This window comes from Atractosteus spatula, chromosome 11 (genome assembly GCF_055471065.1).
Source record: "Atractosteus spatula isolate fAtrSpa1 chromosome 11, fAtrSpa1.hap1, whole genome shotgun sequence".
NCBI classification, from domain to species: domain Eukaryota; kingdom Metazoa; phylum Chordata; class Actinopteri; order Semionotiformes; family Lepisosteidae; genus Atractosteus; species Atractosteus spatula.
This window is the reverse complement of record NC_142716.1, coordinates 8,624,418-8,638,729: the sequence shown is the minus strand read 5'-3', so window position 1 is coordinate 8,638,729 and position 14,312 is coordinate 8,624,418. Positions and strand designations below refer to the sequence as shown.

The following is a 14,312-nucleotide window of genomic DNA, read 5'->3' as shown; positions in this document are numbered from 1 at the left end:
ATAAAATTCCATCAGACTGCATTTAATTAAGTAGCACGGAGAATGTATAAAGTCTTACCGATTAACATTTTGAATTAATCTTGGAATAATAGGCTTCAAGTATCATTCAATAATGTACAAAAAAGGGAACCAATTCGCTGCCAGTCTGAGAGTTAAGAAAATGCTACCTAATAACATTAAATTTCAAATAAAAAATAAACTTGCTTGGCTTTTCATATGGATATCCTTATGACCCATACACTGACATTAAAGAGTGCCCTTTGACTATGTGTGTTAGTGTGGGTTTGTGTGAGCAGAACAGGTGCTGTTCTGCCATTGGTTAGTTCCTTCACATCCAGTTGGTGTCTCAGCTGATATATTTTCAGGCAGAGAATCTAGCAAACACCTCTACTCCGCAGCATTTTGAAAAGGTAGGACAAAAATAAACTTTGTTTATGGTTTTTTAAAAATGATTTGTGACTCGTCTTAAAACAAACTACTTGTTTAGCAAACAAAACAGAAAATTATCATTATGTAATTGCTGTCTGAAGAAAGAGTTGTGTAATTTGCCATGCACAGTGGTTTTTTGGGGCGTGATGGGCTGCTACAAAAAGGGTTGTGCAACTATTGAACTCCCAGTAAAGAGGCTGGAATAACAGGCAGCAGACTGATTAAGAGGTGGAAATTCAAAGACAAATAGCCTGATTCAATATGTGCAAACTGCTCTCCGCTGAAGTGTGTGGGCTGATGGAAAAATCTGGGAGAGCTGGGGACAGTTTCAAAAAACAGGCAGCTTTAACCACTGAAATACCAAATCTGTCATACCTTATTCCTGCTCATTTTGGGGCTTCACTCATTTCCATATTTTTACAGTACATTCTTAGGATGATAACACGGTAACAGTGCTACTGTACCTTCTGCAATTTGTTTTATTAACAAGTTTAGGGAACTGCTGGTTTTCCCTTGTGTGTGAAATGGAAATTTTCTGTGTTTTTAAGAAAGAAAGATTTTTTTAAAAAGCTTGTTTGAAATTTGGGCAGGGTGAAATCAAAAGCATGAAAATGTTTGCATGCAATTCAATTAAAACTATTATTCAAAGCACTCTATATCTAATTACTCTTTATGTTTGTTAAACTTACCTCTGCCTTGATTGAAATTACATGGTCTGAATCACCTTCCTTACATACTCAGCTTGTTTTGCCACTCATAGTCTATGCAGTTGTCCACTTGGATACTGTTAATTCACTATTTTATTTCTACATCTGACATTTTTAAAGTGGCTAGAAGTGCACTCTAACCAAATCAAGCTTTTTTTTGTGATCAGAATTGGTGTGCATGCTAGTTACAAAGTTACTTCATGCATGCAGTTACATAAAACCCCCACATCACAGCCAATACCACGTCATTATTATAAACAAACATCTCTGTCTTGTCTCTGCTTTCAGGAATTTCTTACACCAGCCTGTCACATCTGGAGGCACAGTATCTGTGCCTGACAGAATGCATCAGGTTACTTGTAGAAGAAATAGAATTTTAAGGATTTTGCCAGAATATCCCAGTCTTCTGGTTTTCCAGTTCTCGGGTCTTTTTGTTGTAACTATCATAGCTCACCATTCTTTGACCATGGTCCAGTTATTAGCACTGAATAGGCATTGTCTCCTTAGCATTTTAGATAACATCAGACTGCAGGGTGTCAGACTTAATTCTACATAACTAATTTAACTTTATTTAAATTGCCTCGTGAAAGTATGATGTTCCAAAGACTTTCTCTCCCTCCCCATGATCAAAAATCTTTACACTGTACAAGTGATGTTAGAGGGAAAGCAGGCTTTGTATTTGGAAGTTGATGTTTGAATCTCTGGATCTGTGCAGTGTTGCACACAATCAGCACCTGTGCTGGGCTGCAGAAACACTGTTAAGGGTTTTCCATTGCATCTGAAACTCAGTTCCTTGGCTATTGTTTTTTTTCCTGAAAAAAAGGTTCATTTTAGGACTTAAGTCACAGAATAATGGAATGGACGTGCAAACCATTCTCAAATGCTTTGTACATGACCCTTGCTTCCTGTAAGGTAGAGAAGTTAGCTCTTTCATAAAAGCAATATGAACTCAGGGTCGTTGCACCTCAGTGTTGCAGCTAATCATTCCCTCTGCATTGTTGTAATTTTGATTTTATAAGTGAAATCCCCCGCTGTGGTAGTTTTCTTTTCACTGAGCTTTGAGCAGGAGCAAAATGCACTGTGATTCATTGGCATTATTCTCTGCTGAAAAGAGCCTGCATTCATCCTTGAGACTGCAAAATACATTCTGTTGCAACGTTTTGTCTCTCAGAGGTGCTTTGTTTCACACTGATAGCTTAAATTGTACATACATTCCCAATGATAGTGGTTTGTCAGAAGTTTTGTTCATGTAGTGCAGTAAGAGCCTCCACTTTTAACACTGATGTCACATGGATTTTTTAATTCCATTCTGCATACAATAATTAGTCTGGAAACAAAATCTATTTGATAATTTCTGAACAGAACTCTGACCTTGGTTGCTTATTGACTCTGTTCTAAAAGCATGTGGGCTAAACTGAATAAGGAGAAGCAAAACTCAATAGCTGGACTAAAGTACTCAAGCCTGGAGGCTAAACTAAAGGCTCTTACCATACTGGTAATGTTACCAATGCGCATAAACATAACGTGTCTGTTTAATATGGAGAAAGTGCTTGAGGGAAGTACTGTTTGTGTGATGATGAACCACATTTCAGTGGTGTGCATGCCAATACCTATCTCATCTCGTCTAGATCAATTCAGACAGACTCCCTCTGTGGATCGATATCTCCGAATCTAAAACTCTCTTTATTTTGCTCATTTAGCACTGCTGGATTGTTAAACAGACTATATTCGATTCTGAAATGCTGATCTTTTGGTAAGTTGGAGATGATTCCCTTCTGGCTGCTGTATTTGAAGTTGCTGGTAGGTAATAGTAAAAAAATATATACTGTATACAGAATCTGAGTTTCTGGAGCACAGAAACAGTTGTTTTAAAAATAGTCTAATGCATGTTTTGTGTTCCGAAATGTTTAGGTATTTACCAGCAAGCAATTGTGTGCTCACAGGCAGAAGGAATAAACTGTTTGAAAGATATTTCTTTATAATCATCAATGTGGTGCATGTATTACGCAATTATCCATCTGTTAGCTGTTTTTTGTTGTGGTGTTTTGTTTTTTTAATTTTACTTGCATAGTATGAGGGAATTTTCAGCCCTAGATTGTTTCATTGACTTTCATTATTTTTAAATGAATTTAAATCTCTGATCCACAATTTGTTATGCAATGATTTCATTATGATTGCAGTAAATGTGTTGTACAAAATTACCATTTAACAGCCAGCAAAGCCTTAACTGTGAGGAGAAAAAAAAGCGTTATTTTCGAAGGCTGTAAACAAGAATCAAATCTTTCGCCTGTGGGTAGAACTATTAGTCAATTCATAGTTTATTGCATCCAATATTTTCTGATCTAAATTGATAATGCTTTGTTGATTAAGAAACCACTCTTATTTGAATTAAACAACAAAATATGAATAGTTCTTAGAAGACAGAGCATTCTGCTTAAATGAGTCACAGTCATCTACGATATCCAATCCAGATAACCTCACTTAAAGACACTTTGAATGTCATTTATTTTTCACTGAAAATTTGTAATCCTATTTCGTATCCTATTTTAGTGAACATGCTGTATTTTTGTCTTAAACGGTTTGTTGCAGGACGTGATGAGTAATTAATATCAGAACTTCTATCAGAACATTAATATCAAACTAAAAGTAAGTTTCCCTGCTCTTAGAGCTTTATTTGAGTTTGGAAAGACTGGAACCTGTATAGCATAAATTTAAAGGAACTGACCTTCACGGGTGTATTTTTAAAAGTTTACAAAAACAAATCAAATTCTGGAAGAAAGGAGAATATTTCTGTCTCTAAATATTTGGATTATTTGCTTATTAATAAGAAAATAGATCAATAATGCAATTGAGTAATGGCATAACAACATAATATAATTTAAATAATAGACAAATACTGGTTATACATTATGTGTATTTTTTCTAGGTTAAATGCCACAGATCGCTATGTGTGGGCAGTTTATCAAAAGAAGGAAAATCACTCCTTCAAAAAAAATGAAAGTGGCTGCTTTTGATTTTGTTTGTTTATAATATGAGTGGATGAGGTAACGTCAGTTTTAATATTGAATGTTCCATCTCCCGTTGTCAAAGAGTTCGGCTCCGGTTCGATGCCTCTCCAAAATTTGGCAGGAGGATCTGGATGACATCACTGTCAGATGTGTTTCTGAATGATAGCTGAATAAATGCCTCTCAGCTCTGGTGGGAACTGGCTGGAGTAGCACAAGGAACAGAAACTCCTTTTCTGTTCTGAAGAGCACTAAGTGAGCAGGGTCTTGGGAATAGAAGGAGCTATGGCATCACTCGGGTACAGGTTATTTATTTACTTCATTTTTGCATGTGGACCCTTAGATGAAAATACAAGGTATAGTGGTTTCTATCAAAATTGTGAAGCATGATTAATGTTTGACAAGGTAATTTTTGGAAGAAAATTAAGTATATACAGTAATCAGAAAAAGGGTCAATTCAGAATATTTCTATTTTGACATCTTTACGAATTTGTGATTTCTTTTATCATGCTGGTTTTCTCCTGTATGACATTAAATATATACCTGTAGCTGTGGTAACTACCTTTGAATGATTGTGGCTGAAGATGATGAATAATATGTGCTCACTGCATGGGTTCATACAGTGCTCAAAAGAGCTGCAAAAGCTATAGTCCCGTTAGTTATTTGGTTTGTTTTTTGTCTATACAAGAAACAAAGGTCACTATTGCAAACTTGGCTATTCACTGTGAAGGTTTAGAACAGGGACTGAAAATATTTGTAGAGGTTTAGACAAGTAATTATGATACTGTACATATCAGAGTTTCAATGACTGAATACCAATGTTGAAGATAGAAAAGATATATACTGTATATTAACAATTAATACAATGATTATTCCACCAGATATTGATAGATTTAGTGTTTATGAAATTCGCTGAATAGAAGAATATTCTTTATCATTAAAAAGTGTAAGGTTCAGCATTCACATTGCGCAGATCAGACAACGATCGTAAATAGGATTTCAGTTTGTCTAAGATTATTATCTTTTTCAAGTTTCATAACATACAGTAAGGCACTTGCAAGAGTTTTTTAGGCATTTTTGTTGTTTATAGACTTTAGCTTGACTGAAAGGAGAATACATATATCCAGAATTATATTCCATATAGCAGCATATTAGTCAGAATTTATGCACCTGTAATAAATTTCGTTTTTAAATAGAGCTTAGTGAGTAATGAATGAAAGGATAACAACTGTATGTTCAGTAACTCTGCTCTACTCATTTTCCATGCTTCACACTTAAGAATCAGCTTTTTCGAATGTGACCCTAACTCTCTTCTGAACCTTTCTTTCCCAATCCAGTAAAATCAAATGACCTTTGATTCACCAAAATATCTAGAATATTGTTTAAAGAACTAAACTTGTTAATGGCTGGCATCTACAGTACCAGCCTAGATCTCTGCATATGTACAGTAAGGAGTAAGCATGTGCTTTCAGAAACATGTACAGTATCCATGCCTTCAAAATGTTTATTTTTTATAGCTAAATCAACATTAGAAACTCTAAAAGTGTTGTAAAGATTCAGAAAGAATTTAAATCCACATAGGAAGAAATGGGAATTTAGGCACTTGAGTGTATTGTATACTGGGCTCAGTGTGTTTTCAATAATAGTGTATCTTATCCACTACTCAGTGGCACACAATTTTAGGTATTTCAGAAAAAGGTGAGCAATGGAACACTGAATGTGTGAAGGATACAAAGCAACAGCAGCTTGAATTATACGTGTTCATCACCAAAAGCAGACAGAATTTCTCAAGTGTACATTATTAATGAACTCCAAAGTATGAACCAACAAGTTGCAGAGGGACAGATGATTGACAGTCCGTAGAGAACCTGGTTGGGGAGTACATACCTATTTTATTGGATCACTTGTTCAACTAAAGCCAAACTAGTCTTTTCTTGTCCAGGTGTATATTTGGGAAGCTGTATAAAAAAAACTGCACTAATTTGAATTAGTTTTAATACAGAAACAACCTACTCCTCAAACCACAGTTTTAGAATTCCATTCCAGCAAATAGAAGTGAATATCTGGATATATTTAAATATGCAAGACATTTAAATATTTTTGCTTAAAATGCACAGGGTAGCCTGAAGGCCTAATCACCTCATAGTTCACCCCACATTCATACCAGTGTAAAAACACAAGCAGAGCTCATTAAGGGCTTGGACCCAGCCATAGGGATCTGGCCTAATGCCTGACGGGTTTACTGGAGCTATCTGCTGCAGTAACAGTAGCACACAGGAACAAAGCCGTGGGTGAACAATTTAATCCTGCAGTGTTATGTAATTCATCATTTAGTTCAGATGGATTTCATTTCTGCCTAAGAGTGCATGGCCTACTTTTTGTATCATAGAAAAAAACAACTGCAAATTAGATACAATGAATATTTTAGAATGCAATCTACAGTATGTTCCTTCATCTATGCTATATTGTGCCGTGATTATCCCTAGGTTAATTTCAGATGTGTACAGTACGTTGTCAGGTGATTTTGACTTGAAAACAATGTTGCTTATAAGTAAATAATCTTGCCTGGTATTGTTGAAAAATTATTTAGGCAGTTAATTCACTGGCAACTAAATATGCTGCCGTCCCAATCAAGCTCAAGTGATGTGACTGAAGATGAATGATAACCCCACCACACACATTCTCATAATTTCAATGAAGGTAAGAATAGAGTTGCGGGAGTGTGCGCATATTTAAAAATAGTGGTAATTTTGTATTGAATAAATTAAAACAAATTAAATTACGAACATTGACAGACATACACTGTATGTTAATTTTAGAAATGGTATACTGTAGTTCAGCTTGAATTTGTTACTGATATTGCATAAAAGGAAGTGTTGACTATTAACAAATCGGAAATGACTAACGTGCTTGCTTTAACATAAACAGTGATTGAATTTATCCTTGATATCAGACTAAACAGGAATCTACTCAGCAAGGTTATTACCAGCTATGCTATGCTTTTTTTAGTTTTTAAATAAAGGGCTCTCTGGTACCACACACAACCAGAATCATCCAGAATCAATACATATTTTGATTCATGAGATTGTCTCCCCTCATTAAATTAGATTTAAGTCTGTACACTGGTGTGGTGATTAGTTCTGCTGCCTATATAACTCATGAGTCCTGGGTTTGATTCCAGTTTGGCGTGACTTTCGTGTGTGTCCTCTCCCCACGCACGGATGAAATTCCTCCCATGTTCCAAAGACCTGCAGACTGGGTGAACTGATGTCTCTTGTCTGTGTGCGTGCCAAGGTGTGCTCCCACCATGTGCCCTGTGCATCTGGGATAACCTTCGGGTTGCTGCAACTCTTACCTGGAATAAGCAGATGTCGAAAAACAGATGGACAGACAATTTAAGTCTGACACTGACTTTAAAAAACTGTAAGCACTCCCCTCTTCCACCCCACCCCTCCCCCCAAAAATAGGAAAGAGAGCTACACACTAATTTGTAGTCTCTTAGAACCATGCCAAACAAATTACACACTTGGTTTGAAGTGTGTTTCACGGATATTTGGGTATCGTATGCTTTCTTCCCACCTCTTCAACATCACAAAAAGATAAGTTCTGTGAACAAATCAAAGTCCCTGCAGTTCATTTTGCAGGGAGAGAGAAGGGGGTGATTCTCCAATCGTAACACTTGCATTCTGCTGCTGGGCTAGCAGTAGAGGTTTGTGATTCTGGTGATTTAATTTATTGTTTGTGAAGGAATGAGAAGCTTCTTCACTGTGCAGAGAGGTAGGTTTTTCATGGTAAAGGCAGTAACAGAGAGGAATAGAGAAATGTATTTTTTTAAAGATATGAATATTATTAAGTTTGTGAGGGAATGACAGAGACCAGAGAGACTTAGCATGTATGTACCGAAAGCTTTTCTATCCCAAATCACAGGGGCTTCTCTAATAGAATTAATTTTAAAAACAGAACTTGAATAACATTTTCAGTCCTCTCAATGTATTTTAACTTTTTTTTTCTTTTAGAGAGGCACAGCTGGAGTGAAAAAGAATAATGGAAATGAACTGAGTGAAGACTGCAGCCGCACTCAAAATCTGAAACAAAAAGAACAAAAATACTTCTCTGAAACAGTAACCATGGAGACAAGCCAGCTCTCAGAAATGGCTACTGTAGTCGACAATAAAATGGATCCTGTTGAATCAGAAATGTCTGAAAATAAATACTCGCCTGGAGCAGCTGGGCAAGCTAGTTTCCAGGCAGATTTCTCAGAGTCAAAAGAAGCACAAGATACAACAGAAATCCGTGTTGCCACGCCACGAGGTGAAATTCAAAGTGATGAATATGAGGGCTTTGAAAATGAAAAACAGGGTCTAAAAGAAGTTATATTCCAAGATGAAGCTTTAATTCTAGAGGTCGGATTAGTTGAGTTTAATCGGACAGAATCTATTACCTCTTCAGTATCAGACACAACATCTAGCGCAGGAAGTGTCTGTGAAAATGAATTCATTCTCAGAAGACGAGAACCGGACAGCCAGGATCATCCAGAAAATGTGGTTACTGTGGATGAATCTGGAGTCAGCCATGTCACAGAAACAACAGAACATGCAGTCCAAGACATCATACCTGAAAGCCCCGGAGATGAAGAACTGGAGACCTCTTTCTTAGAACAATGCATTAAAGAAGAAGCACTTTCTGATGTGTCCACAGAATCCTGTCATGAACTTGACAACAAAGAACTGATTGAGAGTCTACAGGATGAAATAGCTGCTGCTTCTTCAGACAGTGAAATTGATGAGAAATGGAGAGCCATATTTTCTTCCTCCGTCAATAAGGAAGGTGAAGATCTCTTTTTGGACACCACTAATGAGTCAAACATCCAGGAACTGTTGTTTGAAGAAACTGACAGGGATGTGCTCAACCCTGAAGCGCTCAATCAGAAGAACGAGGAAGTCTCTGACATCATAAGTATTGAGGACAAACCTGAGTACCTCACAGAACATGACTTTCAAGCACAGGACCATTATTACAGCTCTGCTCCTCTGCTTCATGGATTATCCAAAATTTCTGAAGATGAGGAAGAACTTAGTCAAAGTTTGAAGCAGAATATTTATGTATCACACTCAGCTTTGTCAGATCCTACCAAGAAGATTCCTGATGATTACTGTGTAATTCAAGAGACTAAGAATGCAAATGTCAGCACAGAGCATGTTGACTTTAGAGAAGCACGAAAACAGTTTCGGATGATGGAGGAGCAAACAAAATGCCAGGCCTGCCAACCTACTGTTAAGCCAAATACATGCCAGGGTGGCCATAGCTTCATGTACACTCCGGTCAGAAACATTGACAGGCCAAAAAAAGATCCTGAGGGTGATAGTTTAGGATTAAATGATTATCAGAATACTCTTTTCAGTCCATGCTCTGAAGACTCTGGTCTGGGTGACCCCAGCTATAGATCCCCTTACGATAATCCAAGTTTCGCCTGTGACTTCAAAGACCTTTCGGATTCATCATACAGTCGCCGGCTCATTCCTGAGACTCCCATTGAAAAGGAAATCCGCTTAGCTTTGGAGAGGGAAGAGAACCTCCGTCGTGAAAGAGGGCTTTCAAAATCAGTCAATGCTAATGAATGTACAGAGACCAAACCTAAACCTGTAATTCTACATCCAGGCAAGTACGACAAGGGAATGTGTCAGGAAATTGAGGAGAAGAGAAAGATGTTTGAAACTCGGGAAGAAGTCTGCACTTTGCAGAGGTCTCCAAAACCTCCATCTTTCACTATAACAGCCTCACCATCAAAAGGGCCTTTGTATCATGAAATGGCCGCTAGTAATGTCATCATTCTGGAGCCAGACACTTATCTCTCTTCCCCAAGACACCGTGCAAAAGATGCACTAATTTCTCCAGTGGCTAAGAAGTCAAATGAATGGCCTTCAGAGGCAACCAATGTTATCATACTTGAGACCTCCAACCTTATCATAAGGAGTGCATCAGAGTTTTGCCTGAACTCTGCGTCAGAGGAGAGTCAAGAAAACACTTTCCAGAATAATCCTTTCTTCAAACTGCGTTCCAGGAGCACCCAGTCTCTTGTAGATCAGGAAATTAAAGTAGCCAAACAGAGAGAGGAAGAACTGCAGAGGCAAAGGGCAAGTCTGTATGCAAAAGAGAAGTACAACACTGTCCTGGTATCACCGAATCTGCTGGACAGCCTGACCTTTGACAAATCAGGTAGGTTTCTATTGACAAAATAAGTTCGAAATGCATTGCTTTTTTGGAAGGAAAGCTGAAAGTATTTGCACTAATTTTGTTTTTGGTTTTGTAATGATTTTAAAAGCCATGTAACAGAAAATTCTTATTTTTATTACAAATGTTATTGTAAGAGCATTTTTCAAATAGGAAATAAACTACAGAAACAGTCCAGTTATTATTTTTTTCAGAATTTCAATATACTGTACATGTGATGATGTATACATTTTTGTGTTAGTCATATGTTTTCGAAATATATACAAAAACCCTTTTAACCATAAAAATGTAAAAAGGGTTACAAACAATACAAAGCCTTTCAGCACAGTTTATTTGACCACATGCAGCTAATTCATCTGAGAATCTTATCCAGGTAAATTTTGAAAGAAGCCAACATATCAGCTTTAACACTATAGCTGGGCAAATTACTACAGACCCACTGGTACATATAATTTAACAAACTATTAACTGAAGATTTTGTCTTCTCCTTAAGCTTGAAACAAACTCCAGTAATTTGACCCGTGCTTTGCCCCAGATCTATTAGTTTAATTCAAAATAATGGTTAATACTTTTAAAAATGTCTAACATTACCTCTGTCTGTGTTATTTAAGTACTATTCTTAAATTCTTGAACAGATTTGCCCGTGAGATGTAAATCTTCTCCATCGTCACCAATGAAGACAGCATACAAGATGGATCGATCAACACTTTCTTGTGAGACTAAGGTACTATCGTCTTTGTACATTATTTTTGTTTGTTTTTTTAAAACTACATTAATTGTATAACAGTTATAATTAGTAAGTAGTAGTAATGAATAATTTCTATTTAGGGGGCAATGTTATTACCCAGTATTCACGGCTTACACTTTGATTTGAAGTTGAATGCCTATCAATACCAGCCTTGAAGTTGAAAAGCTTCATACAACTACACAGACCAAACTCTCTTACAGTTTCCAGATTCCTTCTCTGGAGCTCGTCGCAAAAGTGCCATGGCATTGCGCTGGGAGGCTGGGATGTTTACCAATCAAGAACAAGAATGAACAGAGGATGCCATCCAAAGTAAAACATATAGATATTCTGCTACATTTGTCTAAAAATGGTGCAGGTCTATATTTGCTCATGGTTAAGCATGACAACGAGCTGCTTTTGTAGTTTTATTGATAAAAGGTTTATGCACAAATGAGCCAGAACATATATTCTTTGTTGTTTTGTGGAAATGCCACAATGCCTGTGTGCTATTTGGATTTCGTATTTAGTCCACAGTTATTTACGTATTACTTATACAGTGTAATTGTGTTGAGCACAGCTTTTGTACATCATGTCCATGCTTCTCTGGAGTTATATTACAGAAAGGGAAAATGGCATTTATTTATTGGATTTTCTTATCAAATTTACTCACCTGGCACTTCAGATATGTATTTTTTCCCAAAATGTGGAAATAGAATTTGATTTAGTGACATAAAAATCACAAACATTTAGAAACCAATTTATTTTAGGCATTCAGCATTATGCATCCCATAGTAACAGTAGATCATTTTAACTTGTTTCAAAATGCCTGATTTTGTGTTTGCAATATTGTTAATTTTTGTAAGCTTGACTGTGAAATGGTGTCGTTTACAAATATGTTTTCAGATTTAATTGTACTACTTGCTTATTCCTGAATTTGAATATTTCCTATAATACAGGAGCACTTTGATTGCCTTTTCACAGCTAATCTTTTGCTTGGTTAACCTTGTATTTTGAAAAAAATGAGTGTGTGGCAAAAGGTTGATGCAAAATAAAGGTGTGGCGAATCATTTAGAGACAAAATGGTTTCCTTTCTTTAATGAGTTACTAATGAACTGCTTAAGCCATTTGTGAAGTCTTTATTTAAGTCTTTTAAATTGTGGATGCAATTTTAGGAACATCATGTTTATGGCATCCCAGAAATGCTTACTCAATCTTTGACTGCTGTTCTTGGCAAAAAAAAGCCCCCCCCCCTCCCCCCCGCTGAGTGCTTATGGTTTCTCCCAATATAGAGTAAGAGTTCTGACTGCAAAATTATGGGTCGTAATTTTTTCCATGTTTCAGACGCCATGTGGGAATGAAATATTTTCATTTCATCTGCTGACATGTTGACAATTCCTTAAAATACAAATGTTAATGGAGAGCAATGAATGGTTTGACCTAAAAACTGAATCCTTAGCTAGAATTCAGAATGAACAAATACAAGTTGTGACTAATAATCAATTATTTAAGACTCCTTCATATAGAACAGCATATATAAAGTTTAGATGAAGTGCAAGTCTAATCAATATAACATGCAAGTACAATCACACACTAAGCATCAAAAGAAACCTTTTATTCTTAACACATTCACAAACGTTTTTGGGGAATTTGTTGATTTTCTTGTAGCAGGTACATTTTCATTTTATTGAACAGACAGGACACAAATACATTCATTATGCTGATTAAGATTTGTCATCAACAGGTCTGATTAAGAGGTAGTCAACAAGTTACTATCCTAGAAGAATGTGTTTAATTATTGGAAGCAACACAAGCTGCTCATCCACGATGAATCCTTGGCACCAGTGTGCAGATGCTCTCTAATGCGATTCTGTTCCATTCTTTTCATAGACTCTGAGCAGGCATGGTGTGTTCATTGGTCTCTGAGCTGTACATACCACACATCATTCCAGATCATCCCAGAAATGTTTAAGGAGGCTCCAGTTTGTGCTAAGTATGGCATCCATGCTATACTGTAAATGTAATATTGTCATCTCACAAGAAAGTATTTGTTACACAAGCAGCATGAGGACATATATTGTAACAATCTGGATGAGTCTGCAGGAAGAGCAGTAAACATGGACCAGAACGTAACCATGGTCTCAGGTTGTCATCAGTCACTACATCTGGACTGCTCTAGAAACTTAGACACTGCTGCTCAAATCATCACACTTGGACCTCCCCATCAGAATTGACCAGGTGTTGTAAAACATGAAGTTAAGAGGTGTGAGCCCTGCCAGTACCCGGATGGGAGACCTCCTGGGAAAGCTAAGGTTGCAGCTGGAAGAAGTGTTTGTGGGATCAGTAGGGGGCGCTCACCCTGCAGTCTGTGTGGGTCCTAATGTCCTGTATGGTGATGGGGACACTATACTATAGAAAGGTGCCGTCCTTCAGATAAGACGTAAACCAGAGGTCCTGAATCTCTGTGGTCATTAAAAATCCCAGGACATTTCTCGAAAAGAATAGGGGTTATGGCCTCCTAATAATCCCCATCTATCCCCACTGACAGTTGAAGTGTGGTACTGGTGCACTCTGGCTGCCATCGCATCATCCAGGTGGATGCTGCACATTGGTGGTGGTGGAGGGGAGTCCCCATTACCTGTACGGCGCTTTAGTGGAGTGTCCAGAAAAGCATGTAAGTGTAAGGAATTTAAAAAAAAAAACATGGCCTCCCAGATCATGTCCCATCATGGACTTACTGACTGTAACATCTTGCCTGGTTACAGATAGCATGGCGTGAACAATCCACACAGCAAGCAACAGTGTGCAACTTAGTCCACCCTCCAACACCAATGAAATGAAGGCATGGCTCCTTTGACAAGCATATTGATTATTTTCCATATTCTTCTTTCTTGATTTTTCACGAGTCTTGATATTCAACAGATTAAATCACCTCACCACTTGTGCCCAATCAACTCTCTCACCAATGAGGTGATTTAGTGATTACGCAACAATCACTGGAATATATGATCTTGAAAGACGAATTAATCAAAATGATGCCAAAAACATTTAATCTGTACCCCAAAACTGTAGACTTTATTTTTCTAAAAACAAACTTGCATACACAGTGTGATGGTACTATTGAAGTACCATCAGTACAAAAGATTTTTTTTTTAAATTACAATAAGGCTGGAAATGCAACGCAGCTGCTACACAAGATTAAGCCAAATGAAAAAA

The 14,312-nt window shown here is 37.1% G+C and overlaps 1 protein-coding gene across 2 annotated transcripts; it reads left to right on the top strand.

The window, feature by feature from the left end:
- The first annotated feature begins 3,724 nt into the window (after positions 1-3,724).
- LOC148823470 (uncharacterized) lies at positions 3,725-12,179 on the top strand. 2 transcript variants are annotated; one of them, XM_088928401.1, is made up of 5 exons: positions 3,725-3,782; positions 4,227-4,440; positions 8,158-10,357; positions 11,008-11,096; positions 11,321-12,179. In XM_088928401.1, exons 3-5 carry the CDS (start codon positions 8,269-8,271, stop codon positions 11,408-11,410), a joined length of 2,268 nt encoding a protein of 755 aa, XP_088784527.1. In that variant the 5' UTR covers positions 3,725-3,782; positions 4,227-4,440; positions 8,158-8,268; the 3' UTR covers positions 11,411-12,179. The 2 variants fall into 2 exon arrangements, with proteins under 2 accessions (XP_088784527.1, XP_088784528.1); XM_088928402.1 differs by lacking the exon at positions 3,725-3,782 and having other exon boundaries at positions 4,151-4,440.
- Positions 12,180-14,312: the final 2,133 nt, after the last annotated feature.

Excerpts from the sequence above, each read along its gene's own strand:
- LOC148823470 (XM_088928401.1), top strand. The coding sequence starts at position 8,269 with ATGGAGACAAGCCAGCTCTCAGAAATGGCTACTGTAGTCGACAATAAA. Across the intron at positions 10,358-11,007 it reads CCTGACCTTTGACAAATCAG|ATTTGCCCGTGAGATGTAAA; the intron begins GTAGGTTTCTAT and ends ATTCTTGAACAG. Across the intron at positions 11,097-11,320 it reads CACTTTCTTGTGAGACTAAG|TTTCCAGATTCCTTCTCTGG; the intron begins GTACTATCGTCT and ends ACTCTCTTACAG.